The 17,073-nt window shown below is 44.7% G+C and overlaps 1 protein-coding gene across 2 annotated transcripts in view; it reads left to right on the plus strand.

Moving 5' to 3' along the window:
* The window catches only part of ptk7b (protein tyrosine kinase 7b), a 359,270-nt gene that overhangs the window by 282,641 nt on the left and 59,556 nt on the right, over window positions 1–17,073 (plus strand). For both annotated transcript variants that reach the window (XM_085998043.1, XM_085998042.1), the window contains exon 9: window positions 4,945–5,080. In XM_085998043.1, the coding sequence (XP_085854169.1) occupies window positions 4,945–5,080 (136 nt within the window). The remainder of the gene's footprint in view (window positions 1–4,944; window positions 5,081–17,073) is intronic.

A 17,073-nucleotide genomic window follows, 5' to 3' on the forward strand; every position in this document is an offset into this window, starting at 1 on the left:
ACCACAGTTTTTTTTTTGTTTTTGTTTTTTTCTTCTTCTTTGACCTTCGTCTGAGGAATCGATCTCCTTGAGGTGCTGCCGAATTGCAGGCAAGTCCGTTTCCAATTCGTCGCCACTGTTGTATCCGTGTGTTAATGGAGACACAGAATGCAGGAGTTGGTTTAACAGGTGTTTACTGAACAAAGTCTGGAGGTGAACTAAAAGATACAAGACGCTATATAGGCTTATATACCCGAGTGGTCACTACCGGTATTACAGTACACAGGGGCTCTTAAAGGTACATACACTACACATCCCCCTCAGTGTCGTGCAGCCGCTCAGTGACATCCTTGACCCTGGCACCAGGGAGGAAACGTACCATCCTGGAGTCACGCCTGCGTCCACAGAAACGCCTATCTGTTCCCCTAACTAATGAATCCCCTATCACTATTGCTCTTCCATTCTTCATCCTCCCACCCTGTGCAGCTGAGCCACCCGTGGTTCCGTCGCCTTGGCTCTGGCTGTTCTCCCCAGAGGAACCATCACCCCCACCAGTTTCCAGAACTGTGAACCGGTTAGCGAGCGAGATGCACTTTGGGGATTCCTGCCCTACTTGCCTGGTCCTCCTCCTCTTTGGTGGTCACCCATTCCCTCTGCCTGCACATTCTGAGGCTGCGGGGTGACCACTTCTAGAAACATGCTTTCCAAGTATTTCTCAGCCTCGCGGATGCACTATAGTGACTCCAGCTGCCGCTCAAGCTCCGAAACCTGGAGCTCGAGTTGCTGCAGTTGGCGACACTTCCTGCATACGTGATCGTCCAGGCCGCAAGAAGCATCCAAGATTTCCCACATGGCACAGGATGTACAAATCGTGGGACTGAGCTGCCCTGCCATGCCTCTGCTTACCTGACTATGGCGGTAATTCAGCAGAAATAAACTTAACAACACTCAACAGCTACCCACCAATCAGCACTTCCTTCTATTAGACAGGCTGTGAACTACTTAGCAGAAATGTACTCAAAACAGAACAAAAAAAACTTACCGCAAATACTCACCCCTCATCTGAGAGAGCATTTAACGTCTCATCCGAAAGACGGCATCTCTGACAGTGCAGCGCTCCCTCAGCACTACACTGGAGTGTCAGCCTAGGTGTTGTGCTCAAGTCCCTGGGCTTGAACCCACAACCTCTGACTCCGAGGCGACAGTGCTACCACTGAGTCACAGCTGACACCTAAAGTAAATGTTAATGTTTTACTGTCATTGCTTTTCAAAGCAGCTGAATGAAATGTTAACTTGATATGGGTTGCTCCTAAGAAATATGTTGCTGAGTCATCCACTGTGTTGGAACTGTTGAACTCTCAACAATAGAAACAAGAGATGCTAGCACCTGAATCCACAGTTACCTTTGTTCACTGGTCGACATCGTGGAGCAATTTTCTCTTAACAGCAACTAATCAGATTGCATAGTACTTGGAAGGGACAAAAGCACTTTCAGTGACTAATGCTAATTGGTATTGTAGCAAGTATAGTCTTGCCACATCTCCTCATCCATCACTTGTGCACCGATTGCACCTGTGGTAGTGTTGGAGCACCAATATACTTCCAGTGAAACCAATTAACATGATAGAAAACAGAGAGTTGGAATAAACGGCTCATTTTCTGAATGGCAGGCAGTAACAAGTGGGGTACCACAGGGATCTGTCCTGGGCCCCCAGCTGTTCACAATTTACATTAATGACCTGGATCAGGGAGTCGGATGCAGCATTTCCAAATTTGCAGACGACACTAAACTAGGAGGTGGGGTGGGCTCAGAGGAAGAGACCAGGAAGCTCCAGAGCGATTTGGACAGACTGGGCGATTGGGCGGATAAATGGCAGATGCACTATAATGTGGACAAGTGCGAAGTTATCCACCTTGGGTGCAGGAACGGGAGGGCAAATTATTATTTAAATGGCAATAGATTGGGAGAGGGGGAAGTACAGAGAGACCTGGGTGTTCTTGTACACCAGTCACTGAAGGCGAGCATGCAGGTGCAACAGGCGGTCAAGAAGGCAAACGGTATGCTGGCCTTCATAGCAAAAGGGTTAGAATACAGGAACAGGGATACCTTGCTGCAGCTGTACAGGGCACTGGTGAGACCACACCTCGAGTACTGTGTACAGTTTTGGTCGCCTCATCTGAGGAAGGATGTTCTTGCCATGGAGGGGGTGCAGCGGCGATTCACCAGGCTGATACCAGGAATGGCGGGAATGACCTATGAGGAGAGACTATGTAGTTTAGGGATGTACACACTGGAGTTTAGAAGATTGAGAGGGGACCTCATAGAAGTGTATAAAATTCTGACAGGTCTAGACAGACTGGATGCAGAAGGAATGTTTCCCTTGGCGGGTGAGAACAGAACTAGAGGACATAATTTAAGGATAAGGGCTAAACCATTTAGGACAGAGATGAGGGGGAATTTCTTCACTCAGAGAGTGGTGAACCTGTGGAACTCATTGCCACAGAGGGCAGTGTACGCCAGCTCATTAAATATATTTAAGAGGGAATTAGATATATTTCTACGGGCAAAAGGGGTTAAGGGTTACGGAGAGAAGGCGGGGACGGGATACTGAATTAAAGGATCAGCCATGATCTCATCGAATGGCGGAGCAGGCACGAAGGGCCGAATGGCCTACTCCTGCTCCTATCTTCTATGTATCTATGAACCATTCAAAATGATTAATTGAACGTTATTTATTCGAAAGTTTCCTAACTATTTAGTTTCAGTTAGTAGTTTCACAGTGCTGTTCAAAGAACTAGAGCTGCAGGTACTAGAAAAAAAATTACGTTTCTGGAACAGAACAAGATGTTTAGATTTTTGCCTGTTTCATGTACACCCTGTTTGAGCATTCTCATTAAATTATTACCCTCGTAAGAAATCATGGATTGAAATACATAATAGTCTGTTATGGGTTCCCTAGATCAGCAGTTTGCCTAAGTTGATGACACAGAAAGATTCCAGTCATGTCAGAAAAATAGCTGTACAGAGAGTTGAATTACAAGGTCAGAACACAAAAACAGGCCTTCGAATGGGCAGAACTAGGCCTGATGCAGCAAGGAGCTGTAGGATAAACAAGCTGTCTATAAGAGGGCAACAAGACCTTTAGAACAAAGATAAGGAGGGAAATGACCTCATGAGTGTGGGAGGGGGCTGTCACAGGTAGCCTCTCCCTTGTAATTGGACAATAGGATGGGAAACAAATGATTGACACCAGATAATCACCAGCCCACCAAAATAACTTTTAATATAGACGACCGAGAGGGGAAATTAGGCAGTTAGGGGCAAAGGCTTCCCCGAGGTGGCTACGGCCTAACACCTCCAACAGCTCGAGGGATGACCCAACGGAAGTGACCGCTGCAGGAATCCACACAATCCGAGACCGCCTTACTGCCTCCCCGTTCATCCGGTTGTTCCATTCCGTTCCAAGGCCGTAGATTGCCCTCATCTGTCAAGGGTTGTATGTCTACTGTATCTATTTCAATCGCATGTAGTAATATTTGATTATGCTTTAAACTGTAGCTCTTTAATAAAAAGCCTTACAACTCCTCAGACCCTTTGGGTAATGTGTGTGTGACCTGTGATCCTAATCTTACACCCTGGACTTTACTTGTAATTAGAAGGTCTTCAAATTTTAACATTCTTTAAAGCTTGAACTACATATATATAATATATGTATGATACTTGTATATATGATATTTTATGGCTTATTCTGGTACAGTATCTTATTTTGGAAAATCACAATTTAGACCATGTTGGCTCATCCATTTAAAATGAAAAGCCAACAATCGCCCACAGCTTCATCTGATTAACTCTTGATTCGGTTTATTTGACTCCTCGACACTCCCTGGAAGTGTTGATCATTTTTTTGTGTGACCAAGTTCTTCCTGATTTGCCTTGCCCTATACTTTCTCTCCATTAATGTTTTCCTATTGCCTCTTGTTCTAGCATCCTGGCTCCAGATTAATCTAATGTGCCTTTTAATATCTTTATACTTCTATAAACTGTCCTTAGTCATGTCCCTTCAATGCTAAAGGGCCTCATTTTCTCCATTCTTTTCTTGTAGCTCAATCCTTTGACTGGCTGGAGCAGGTTCTTGGCTTTTCTCTGCACTTCCCAACTTGAATGTTTCCCTTATACCGTGGTGGCCAAAACTGAACTCCGTACGTGAGGTACAGTTTGACCAGGGCACTGTTCAGTTTTAGCATGGCATCCTCCAATTTGTATTCAACTGATTTAAGCATTCCATTTGCTTCATCTGTTGTTGCTGTGCTTTCTCTGGTGGTGTGTACACCCTCAATGAGTCAGTCCACAGGCCTCAATGTGGCAAACAAGTTGTCCAATTTATTGCTTTAATGCTATTGAGTGCTTCAAGGCTGAGCTTTTTTTCTATTCTTTATCTTCCGTGAATCCTAGAAGGTGAATGTTAGTAGGCTGTTCAAATGTTGGGGCCATTGCAGTCGAGCCCGATTCCTATCCTTGCCCAAATCCAGTACCACACTGTGTAGTTCACTCTTGGTGCCCTCTGAAGTAAGCTAGCCCAACCACTCATTGGTAAACTACTGAGCTAAAGAAGCCAACCCACCACCACCACACCTGAGCTAGGCAATGCAACCTCTAGGTTCACCTCATGAAGCTCAACTTCACAAACCAACTGCAACAAAGCTGCAGCTACAGCATTGTTCTTTGTGCCAAAGGAACTCTTCCATTTCACAGGTGTTAATGTTTGAGACATTAACCATCTTTCTCCCAAACTAGCTGAAACCCAATTTTTAAATCACAATTCCTCTGTCTGAAGTCATTTTAGAAAAAAATATAAGAATGTTCTTTATTTGATAAAGGGTGCAGTCTACAATTTTTTTGTTTAGCTGTGACTACCACGTTGCTGTGAATTTCAATGGCTCCTGATTGTCATGCTTAATTTGCAGGACAGTCGGTTTGAGGAATTTGACAATGGAACTCTGCGCATTAATAATGTGGAAGTGTATGATGGAACTGTGTACAAATGTCGGAGCAGCACTCCAGCAGGGTACATCGAGGGTTATGTGCGTGTCCAAGTCCGAGGTAAGTGCAGGTATTCATTCACTGCAGGTAGCTAAGGGTGATTATTTTTATTTCTAACAATGTCTGAATTGATTAAATTCAGCCATTTTGTTTGGAGAATTCAGTCGTACAAGATATTCTGTTGCAGAACAAGACTGAACAGAAAATCCCAAACCTGGACATCATGGAGCTGTTCCCCAGGTTGCGACTTTTTTTTCTTCCCCATATTCTGCGAAGCTGCATTTCCACTGACACTAGCAATCTCTAATACCTCAAATACCTCATCCAATTGACCATTTGTGATGAACCTGGATGACTAGTGCATGCAAGCTCTTTATCCATGGAGTGAATCACTGCTGTGCCTGAGCCTATCCTATACTTTCCTGACATAGACATGCACACTATCCTACAGGAATCACTGACAGCAAACAGGAGTGGAAACCCAGAGCGATTTTCTCTCTTCTGTCCCTCCCCTCTCCCAGCATAGGGGCACCGAAGACCTGGCCACTGTTCTGGCCAAGATCAGCAACCTTAGTGAAGACCAGGGACCAAAACAGGGAACCTTCCTTGTCTCTGACTCAGTAACACTAGGCAGTACATTTGGTCACTCAGCCTCAGAAGAGCTCATGCTGACCTTTTGTGTAATATTTTTCAACAATGTAGGACCTTATTGGGTCTTTTGTCTATTTGCAGATCTCAAAGCAAGTTTTGTAATAGCAACACAAGGTTGTAAGGTATCCCAGTTTGGTCCATTCTATTTGAAGAAGAACAGGGGACTACTCCTGGAGTCTTGGCCAATGTTTATCCCTCAACCAACATTACCAAATCAGATTAACTGGTCATTTATCTCAATTTGCATGTTGCTTTGAGGTATATTACTGACTCTTTCAATTCAAAGAACCTGGAAGTGGATCACCAAAATATTCTCCCCTCCCCGGAAGGGAGGTGCCATCACAAATCATAGAATAATACTGCACAGAAGGAGGCCATTTGGCCCATCTGTGCTGTGCTGGCCCTCTGGGAGGGGGAGAATTAACTGGACTTTTTGACCCAGGAGGCAGTCACACCCCATTAGGTTAGGTAGTGGTTTAGATTTGGTTAGTGGTCAAAAGACAGGAGAATGTGACTGAGTCAGGTAGATAAGGGGACCGCAGAAGCAGTGGTGGAGGAGCCTCAGCCTTTACCCCTGTCCAGCAAGTACAAGGTATTTGCTACCTGTGTGGATAAGAACAAGACTGCGGGGAGGATGGGCAAATTGACCATGGTACAGGAGGCCATTCAAGTGGGGAAGCGAAAAGGAATGAGGTAGTGGTAGAGGGAGCTGTTCCGTTGGGATGGACTCCACTTAAACTGGGTTGGGACCAGTGTCATGGCGAACTGAATAACTCGGGCAGTAGATAGGGCTTTAAACTAATAAGGGGAGCGTAAATTTATAAGTCTGCAGAGAAAAGTGAAGGCTGTCTAGCAGAGTAGTGATTTGGGTAAAATCAAGCAGATTGTGTCTGGAAGGGACAGAGAATTTAACAACGATAATAGGGTATTAGTAACTGAGGCCACATCAAAGAAAAATATTTTAAGGCGCTGTATCTGAATGCCCAAAGCATTTGTAATGATAGATGAATTAATGGCACAAATAGAGATAAATGGGTTTGATCTAGTAACCATTGCTGAGACATGGTTGCAGGGGGACCAAGGTTGGGAATTAAATATTCCAGGGTACTTGACTTTTAGAAAAGATAGGCAAAATGGAAAAGGAGATGGGATAGCTCTGATAATAAAGGATGAGATAAAGGCAGTAGTGAGAGAGGATCTTAGCCTAGAAAATCAGGATGTAGAATCAGTATGGGTGGAGCTAAAAAAATAACAAAAGGCAGAAAACACTGGTGGGAGTAGTTTTATAGGTCCCCGAACAGTAATCATAGGGTATAAATCAGAAAATTAGAGGAGCATGTAACGAGGGTAACGCAATAATCGCATGGGACTGTAATCTTCCTGTCGACTGCGCAAAACAAATTGGCTAAAGTAGCTTGGCGGGCGAGTTCATGGAATGCATTCAGGACAGTTTTCTAGAACAGTATGTCGAGAAGCCAACTTGGGAACAGGCTATTTTAGATCTGGTATCGTGTAATGAGACCAGGTTAATTAGTAATATAGTAAAGGATCCGCTGGGGAAGAGTGATCATAATATGATAGAATTTCGTATTAAATTTGAGTGATGTGGTTAAGTCCGAAACTAGGGTCTTAAATTTAAACAAAGCCAATTACTGAGATGTGAGGGGCGTGTTGGTGAAGGTAGATTGGGAAGTTAGATTAAAAGAGAGGACAGTTAATAAGCAATGGCAACCATTTAAAGAATTATTTCATAATTCTCAACAATTATACATTCCCTTGAGGAATAAAAACTCCACTGGAAAAGTGGTACAACCATGGCTAATTAAAGAAGTTAAGGATAGTTTGCAATTAAGAGGCTTACAATGTTGCTGAAAAGAGCAGCAAGCCTGAGGATTGGGAGGGTTTTAAAAATCAACAAAGGATGATCAAAAAATTGATGGGGAGAATAGAATTTGAGAGTAAACTAGCAAGAAATATAAAAACAGATTGTAAGAGCTTTTACAAGTATGTAAAAAGGAAGAGATTAGCGCAAGTAAATGTGGGTCCCTTGGAGACAGAGACAGGAGAAATTATAACAGGAAATAAGGAAATGGCACAGACGTTAAACAAATATTTTGTATTTGTCTTCACAGTAGAAGACACCAAGAATATAATTGTGGGGTACCAAGGGTCTAATGAGAGTGAGGAACTAAAAGTAATTAATATTAGTAAAGAAAAAGTACTGGAGAAATTAATGGGATTAAAAGCCAACAAATCCCCTGGACCTGATGGCCTACATCCTAGGGTTCTAAAAGAGATGGCTGCAGAAATAGTGCATGCATTGGTTTTGATCTTTCAGAATTCCCTCAATTCTAGAGTGGTCCCAGTGGATTGGATGGTAGCACATGTTCAAGAAAGGAGGGAGAGAGAAAACGGGGAACTATAGGCCCGTTGGACTGACATCAGTAGCAGGAAAAATGCTAGAATCTATTATTAAAGATGTGGAAACAGGGCACTTGGAAAATTGCAATATGATCTCTTCTTAGGCAGTCCCTTGGAACCGAGGATGACTTGCTTCCACATTAAAAATGAGTTTGCAGATGACTGATGAGTCCAATGCGGGACTTACAGCCTCTGTCACAGGTGGGGCAGATGGTGGTTGAAGGGGCGGGTGGGTGGGGTGCGCTCCTTGTGCTGCCTGCGCTTGGCTTCCGCTTGCTCCCGGCGAAGAGACTGTGAGGAACTACTTCACTCAGAGGGTGGTAGGTCCATGGAATATGCTGCCCCAAAAAGCTGTCGAAGCTACATCATTACATAAATTTAAAACAGAAATAGACAGTTTCCTAGAAGAAAAGGGAATTAAGGGTTACGGGGAGCGGGCAGGAATTTGGACATGAGTTTAGGTGCGGATTGGTCATGGCCCTGTGGGTAGCAGAGCGGGCCCAGGGGCCGTGTAGCCTGATCCTGCTCCTGTTTCGTGTGTCTAATTCTGTTAGATTCAGGAGATAGTCCTGTCATAGTGGATTGGCGGTTAGGATCAGATCAGCCATGATCTTATTGAATGGCGGAGCAGGCTCGAGGGGCCAATTGGCCTACTCCTGCTCCTATTTCTTATGTTCTTATGTGTTCGGCGCCTTCCCGGATGCTTCTCCTCCACTATGTGCGGTTTTGGGCCAGGGATTCCCAGGTGTCGGTGGGGCTGTTACACCTTTTTCAAGGAGGCTTTGAGGGTGTCCTTGAAGCGTTTCCTCTGCTCAGCTGGGGCTCTCTTGCCGTGCCGGAGCTCCGAGTAGAGCACTTGTTTTGGGAGTCTCGTATTGGGCATGCGGACAACGTGACCCGTCCATTGGAGCTGATCGAGCGTGGCCAAAGCTTCGATACTGGGGATGTTGGCTTGAGCAAGAACACTGACGTTGGTGCACCTATCCTGCCAATGGATTTGCAAGAGCTTGCGGAGGCAGCGTTGGTGGTACCTCTCCAGTGCTATGAGGTGCCTGCTGTACATGGTCCATGACTCTGAGGCATACAGCAGGGCGTGTATCACTGCTGCTCTGTAGACCATGAGCTTAGTGCTGGGTTTGAGGTCCTGGTCTTCAAACACACTCTTCCGAAGGCGGTGTTGGACTTTGCCGTCGACGTCTGCCCTTGTTGACAGTGGGCTCTCAAGGTATGGAAAGTGGCCCACATTGTCCAAGGCCTTGTCGTGGATTTTGATAATCGGGAGGCAGTACTGCGGGGGCAGGTTGGCAGAGGACCTTTGTCTTATGGATATTTAGTGTAAGGCCCATGCTCTCGTACGCTTCGGTGAAGGTGTTGACGATGGTTTGGAGTTCGACCTCCGAGTGAGCGCTGACGCAAGCGTCGTCTGCATACTGTAATTCGACGACAGAGGATGGGACGACCTTGGGACGAAAATTGCAATATGATAAGGCAGAATCAACACTTTTATGAAAGAGAAATAGTGCTTGACAAATCTGTTAGTTTTTTGAGGGTGTAACTAGCAGGGTAGATAAAGGGGAACCACTAGGATTTTAACAAGCATTCAGTAATGTGTCACACAAAAGGTTGTTGCACAAGATTAGGGCTCATGGGATTGGGGGCAATATATTAGCATGGATTGAGGATTGGTTAACGGACAGAAAGCAGAGCAGGAATAAACGAGTCATTTTCAGGATGGCAGGCTGTAACTCGTCGAGTGCTGCAAGGATCAGTGCTTGGGCCTCAGCTATATCAGTGACTAAGATGAGGGGACCGAGAGTAATATATCTAAGTTTGCTGAAGATACAAAGCTATGTGGGAAAGTAAGCTGTGAGGGGGATGCAAAGAGGCTGCAAAGGGATGTAGACCTGTTAAGTGATTGGGCAAGAAGGTGGCAGATGGAGTATAACATAGAAACATAGAAGATAAGAGCAGAAGTAGGCCATTCGGCCCTTTGAGCCTGCTCTGCCATTCAATGAGATCATGGCTGATCATCCAAATTCAGTACCCCGTTCCTGCCTTCTCTCCATATCCCTTGATCCCTTTAGCCTTAAGAAATATATCCAACTCCTTCTTGAATATATTTAATGAATTGGCCTCAACTGCCTTCTGTGGTAAAGAATTCCACAGGTTCACCACACTCTGGGTGAAGAAATTCCTCCTCATCTCTGTCCTAAATGGCTTACCCCTTATCCTTAGACTGTGACCCCTGGTTCTGGACTCCCTGACCATCGGGAACATCCTTCCTGCATCTAGTCTGTCTAGCCCTGTTAGAATTTTATAAGTTTCAATGAGATCCCCTCTCATTCTTCTGAACTCCAGCGAGTATAAGCCTAATCGACCCAATCTCTCCTCATACGTCATTCCTGCCATCCCAGGTATCAGCCTGGTGAATCTTCGCTGCACTCCCACCATAGCAAGAACATCCTTCCTCAGATAAGGCTACCAAAACTGCACACAGTACTCAAGATGTGGTCTCACCAAAGCCCTGTACAACTGCAGCAAGACATCCTTGCTCCTGTACTCGAACCCTCTTGCTACGAAGGCCAACATACCATTTGTCTTTTTAACCGCCTGCTGCACCTGCATGCTTACCTTCAGCGACTGGTGCACAAGGACACCCAGGTCTCGTTGCACTTCTCCTTCTCCCAATCTATTGCCATTCAGATAATCTGCCGCCTTGTTTTTGACAGCAAAGTGGATAACCTCGTATTTATTCACGTTACATTACATCTGCCATGCTTCTGCTCAATCACCCAACCTGTCCAAATCCTACTGGAGTTTCTCTGCATCCTCCTCACAGCACACACGCCCACCCAGCTTTGTGTCATCTGCAAACTTGGAGATATTACATCTAGTTCCCTCGTCTAGATCATTAATATATATTGTGAATAGCTGGGGTCCAAGGACTGATCCCTGCGGTACCCCACTAGTCACTGCCTGCCACTCGGAAAACGACCCGTTTATTCCAACTCTTTGCTTCCTGTCTGCCAACCAGTTCTCTATCCAAGTCAGTACCTTGCCCCCAATCCCATGTGCCTTAACTTTACACGCTAATCTCTTATGCGGGACCTTATCGAAAGCCTTTTGAAAGTCCAAATATGCCGCATCCACTGGTTCTCCCTTATCTATTTTATCAGTTACATCCTCAAAAAATGTGGGGAAATGTGAAATTATTCACTTTGGTAGGAAGAATGGAGAAGCAGAATATTTTTTAAAAGGTGAGAGTCTAGTTAATGTTGATATTCAGAGGGATTTGGGGGTCCTTGTACACGAATCTGGAGTGCTCTATACAGTTTTGGTCGTCTTACCTAAGGAACGGTATAATTGCCTTAGAGGAGGTGCAATAAAGGTTCACTAGATTGATTCCTGGGGTGAAAGGGCTGTCCTATGAGGAGCGATTGTGTGGAATGGGCCTATACTCTCTAGAGTTTAGAAGAATGGGAGGTGATCTCATTGAGTCGTATGAAGTTCTTAGAGGGCTTGATAGGGTCGATGCTGAGAGGCCGTTTCCCCTGGCTGGAGAGTTTAGTCTCAGGATAAGGGGTTGGCCATTTAGGACTGATGAGGAGAAATGTCTTCACTCAGCGGGTTGTGAATCTTTGGAATTCTCTGCCCCAGAGGGTTGTGGATGCTCAGTGGTTGAGTTTATGCCCCAGAGGGTTGTGGATGCTCAGTGGTTGAGTTTATGCCCCAGAGGGTTGTGGATGCTCAGTGGTTGAGTTTATGCCCCAGAGGGTTGTGGATGCTCAGTGGTTGAGTTTATGCCCCAGAGGGTTGTGGATGCTCAGTCGTTGAGTTTATGCCAGACTGAAATCAATAGATTTTTGGGCACTGAGGCAATCAAGGAATATAGAGTGAGGGCGGGAAAGTGGAGTTGATGTAGAGGTTCAGCCATGATGTTATTGAATGGTAGAGCAGGCTCGAGGGGCTGTATGCCCTACTCCTACTCCTGCTTCTTGCGTTCTTTGGAAGATCTATCCAATTAGTCCCACTCCCCTGCTCTTTCCCCACAGCCCTACAGATGTTTCTATTTCAAGTAATTATCCAATTCCCTTTCGAAAGCTGTTATATCAGGCAGTGCATTCCTGATCATAACAACTTGCTGTGTAATTTTTTTTCCTCATGTCGCCTCTGGATCTTTTGGCAATTACCTTAAATCTGTGCCCTCTGGTTACTGACCCTTCTGCCAGCGGAAACAGTTTCTCTTTATTTACTTTATCAAAACCCTTCATGATTTTGAGACCTCTCAAATCTCCCCATAACCTTCTCTGTTCTAAGAAGAACAGCCCCAGTTTCTCTAGTCTCTCCATGTAACTGAAGCCTTTCATCCCTGGTAGCTTTCTAGTAAATCTCCTCTGCGCCCTCTCTAAGGCCTTCACATCCTTCTCAAGGTATGGTGTCGAGAATTGGCCGCAATACTCCAGCTGGGGCCCAACCAGTGTTTTATGAAGGTTCAACATAACTTCCTTGCTTTTGTACATGCCTCTATTTATAAAGCCAAGGATCCCGTATACCTTTTTAACAGCCTTCTTAACTTATCATGACACCTTCACCCCTGTTCCTGCACCCCCTTTAAAATTGTACCATTTAGCTTATATTGCCTCTCCCCATTCTTCTTGCCAAAATGAATCACTTCACTCTTCTCTGCATTAAATTTCATCTGCCGTGCGTCTGCCCAGTTTGTCTATATCCTCCTGAAGTCTGTTACTATTCTCCTCACTGTTTAATTTTGCATCCACGCAGTCATTGCCCCTTTAATCCCGTGGGATTCAATTTTGCTAATAAGTCTATTTTGTGGTACTTTATCTAATGCCTTTTGTAAGAAAGAAAGACTTGCATTTATATTGCGCCTTTCACGACCACCGGACGCCTCAAAGCGCTTTACAGACAATGAAGTAGTTTTGGAGCATAGCCATTGTTGTAATGTGGAACACGCGGCAGCCAATTTGTGCACAGCAAGGTCCCACAAACAGCAATGTGATAATGACCAGATAATCTGTTTTTGTTATGTTGGTTGAGGGATAAATATTGGCCAGGACACTGGGGGTAACTCCCCTACTCTTCTTCGAAATAGTGCCATGGGATCTGTTATGTCTCATCCGAAAGACGGCACCTCCAACAGTGCAGCACCCTCTCAGCACTGCACTGGAGTGTCAGCCTAGCTTTATGTACTCAAATCCCGAGAGTGAGACTTGAACCCACAATCTTTTGACTTGGATGCAAGTGTGCTACCAACTGAGCCACAGCTGACTCTCAGTCCATATACACATCAACCGCTTTGCTCTCTGCAGTACTTCATCAAAGAACTCAATCAAGTTAGTCAAATGCGATTTGCATTTAACAAATCCACACTGTCCTTCATTTATTAACCCATCTTTTTCCAAATACCAATTAATTTTGTCCCAAATTAGGCTGGCTGACCTGTAGTTGACGGGTTTATCCCTCTCCCCTTTTTAAAATGGGGGTTTAACTTTTACAATCCTCCAGTCCACTGGCATCACTCCCATATCTACGGTGGATTGGGAGATTGTGGCCAGAGCCGCCCCAATTTCCACCATGCTTCCCTTAGCAACCTAAGATGCATCCCATCTGGACCCGAGTGCCTTTTCGACTTTGAACAATGCCAACTTTTTAAGTACCCCCTCTTTATCTATTTTTATCCCGTCAAATTTCTCTGCTACCCCATCCTTTCCTGAGACATTGACAGCATCCTCTTTAGTGAAGACAGATGCAAAGTACTCATTTAGTACCTCAGCCATGCGCTCTGCCTCCACAAGAAGATCCTTTTTGGTCCCTAATCGGCCCTACCCTTTAACAATCCTTTTACTATTTATATGTTTATAAAAGACTTTTGTGTTACCCGCTAATATATTTTCATACAATTTCAGCCATGCTTCATATGACAGATGTCCGGTTGAGAATACAAGTGAGAATCAGGCTGAATATAGAAAGTTCAGAGGGGAAGTGGAAAAGAAAATAAGAGGGGCAAAGAGAGTGTATAGATTGGCAGCTACCATAAAAGGGAATTCAAAAGTCTTCTATAAGCATATAAATAATAAACAGGTAGTAAGAGGAGGGATGGGGCTGATTAGGGACCAAAAAGGAGACCTATGCATGGAGGCAGATGGTCTGACTGAGGAAGAAGATGCTGCCAAAGTCATAGTGAAAGAGGAGGTAGTGGAGATACTGGATGGGATAAAAATTGATAGAGGAGAGACTAGAAAGGCTGGCCGTACTTAAAGTAGATAAGTCACCAGGACCGGATGGGGTGCATCCTAGAATGCTGAGGGAAGTTAAGGTGGAAATTGCGGAGCTACTGGCCATAATCTTCCAATCCTCCTTCGATACAGGAGTGGTGCCAGAGGACTGGAGAATTGCAAATGTTACAACCTTGTTCAAAAAAGGATGTAAGGATAAACCCAGCAACTACAGACCGGTCAGTTTAACCTCTGTCGTGGGGAAGCTTTTAGAAACGATAATCAGGGACAAAGTTAACAGTCACTTGGACAAGTATGGATTAATTAAGGAAAGCCAGCATGGATTTGTTGAAGGCAAATCATGTATAACTAACTTGATCGAGTTTTTTTGATGTGGTGTGCATGGACTTCCAAAAGGCGTTTGATAAAGTGCCACATAATAAGCTTGCCAGCAAAGTTGAAGCCCATGGAATAAAAGGGACAGTGGCAGCATGGACATGAAATTGGCTAAGTGACAGGAAACAGAGAGCAGCGGTGAACGGTTGTTTTTCGGACTGGAGGAAGGTCGACAGTGGTGTTCCCCAGGGGTCGTTACTAGGACCACTGCCTTTCTTGATGTATATTAATGACTTAGACTTTGGTGTACAGGGCACAATTTCAAAATTTGCAGAAGACACAAAACTTGGAAACATAGTGAACAGTGAGGAGGGCAGTAATAGACTTCAAGAAGACATGGACAGGCTGGTGAAATGGGTGGACACGTGGCAGATGAAATTTAATGCAGAAAAGTGCGAAGTGATACATTTTGGTAGGGTGAACGAGGAGAGGCAATATAAACTAAAGGGTACAATTCTAAAGGGGGTGCAGGAACAGAGAGACCTGGGGTATATATGCACAAATCATTGAAGGTGATGGGGCAGGTTGAGAAAGTGGTTAAAAAAGCATATGGGATCCCGGGCTTGATAAATAGAGGCATAGAGTACAAAAGCAGGAAAGTTATGATGAACCTTTATAAAACACTGGTTTGGCTTCAATTGGAGTATTGTGTCCAATTCTGGGCACCTCACTTTAGGAAGGATGTGAAGGCCTTGGAGAGGGTGCAGAAAAGATTTTTGAGAATGGTTCCAGGGATGAGGAACTTCGGTTACATGGATAGACTAGAGAAGCTGGGGCTGTACTCCTTAGAGCAGAGAAGGTTGAGAGGGGATTTGATAGAGGTGTTCACAATAGATCTCGACAGAGTAGATAGAGAGAAACTGTTCCCATTGGCAGAAGGGTCGAGAACCAGAGGACACAGATTTAAGGTCATTGGCAAAAGAACCAATGGCGACATGAGGGAAAACTTTTTTACGCAGCGAGTGGTTAGGATCTGGAATGCACTGCCTGAAAGGGTGGTGGAGGCAGATTCAATCGTGGCTTTCAAAAGGGAATTGGATAAGTACCTGAAGGAAAAAATATTGCAGGGATACATGGAAAGGGCAGGAGAGTGGGAGTAGCTGAAGTGCTCTTGCAGAGAGCCGGCACGGGCTCGACGGGCCGAATGGCCTCCTTTTGTGCTGTAACCATTCTGATGTACTCTTTGCCCCTCTTACTTCCTTTTCCAGTTCTCCTCTGTACTTTTTGAATTCAGCTTCATTCTCTACTGAATTATGAACTTGACATTTATAGTAAAGCTCCTTTTTCTTTTCATTTTAATTTCTATATTGATAGTCATCCAGTAAGCTCCAGCTTTGGATGCCCTTCATTTTCCCATTATGATAATGTGTCTGGTCTGGACCTGATCTATCTCCTCTTTGAAGGCCTCCCATTGCTCATTTACTGTTTTACCTGCCAATCTTTGATTCCAGTCCACCTGGACTAGATCCCTTTCAAGTCACTGACATTCAACCCCCTCCTCCATTTGAGATTTTTCACATTTGATTGTTCCTTGTCCTTTTCCATATTGTGATCACTGTTTCCTAAATGTTCTCCCACTGAAACATACTTCACTTAATTCCCCAGAACTAGATCCAGCACTGCTTCCTTCTTTGTTGGGCTGGAAACACACTGATCAAGAAAGTTCTTCTGTACACCTTTCAAAAATTGAAGAACCCCATAGCAATGGTGGTAGAGATAATTAATTTTAGCTAATTTTCTCTTCCTACATGGGACTTATTCAAAACTCTATGGACCATTCACTGACACACAAACAATTCAGCCTACTGCAGGTCGGAAGCTTACCTAACAGTTATGTAGGGTGTACATATTTTTCTTCGTATTTGAACTTCCTTCGCTAAAAGGAGTTACAGGCAGAAAGGATCTGTGGAGCAACCATGATTAGGGATTGGAACAGTCAGCAAGACCTAAGCTATGAAGCAGTGAGGCCTGGGGAAGAGATACTAAAGTCTATTCTGCAAGGTAGAGTGAAGGCCAAGGGAGGTACCTGCTAAGATAACATAAGAAACAGGAGCAGGAATGGACCAATCAGCCCCTCGAGCCTGCTCCGCCATTCCGTAAGATCATGGCTGATCCAATCTTGGCCTCAACACCACTTTCCCGCTCTCTCCCCATACCCCTTGACTCCGTTGTAGTTAAAATGCCTGTCAATCTCCACCTTGAATATATTCAATGACTCCACCTCCACAGCTCTCTGGGGTAGAGAATTCCAAAGATTCACGACCCTCTGAGAAGAAATTCCTCCTCATCTCCGTCTTAAATGGGCGATCCCTTATTTTGAAACTATGCCCTCTAGTTCGAGATACCCCC

Source organism: Somniosus microcephalus, chromosome 9, assembly GCF_052327205.1.
Source record: "Somniosus microcephalus isolate GS21.2 chromosome 9, FLI_Smic_1.0, whole genome shotgun sequence".
In the NCBI taxonomy this organism is placed as follows: domain Eukaryota; kingdom Metazoa; phylum Chordata; class Chondrichthyes; order Squaliformes; family Somniosidae; genus Somniosus; species Somniosus microcephalus.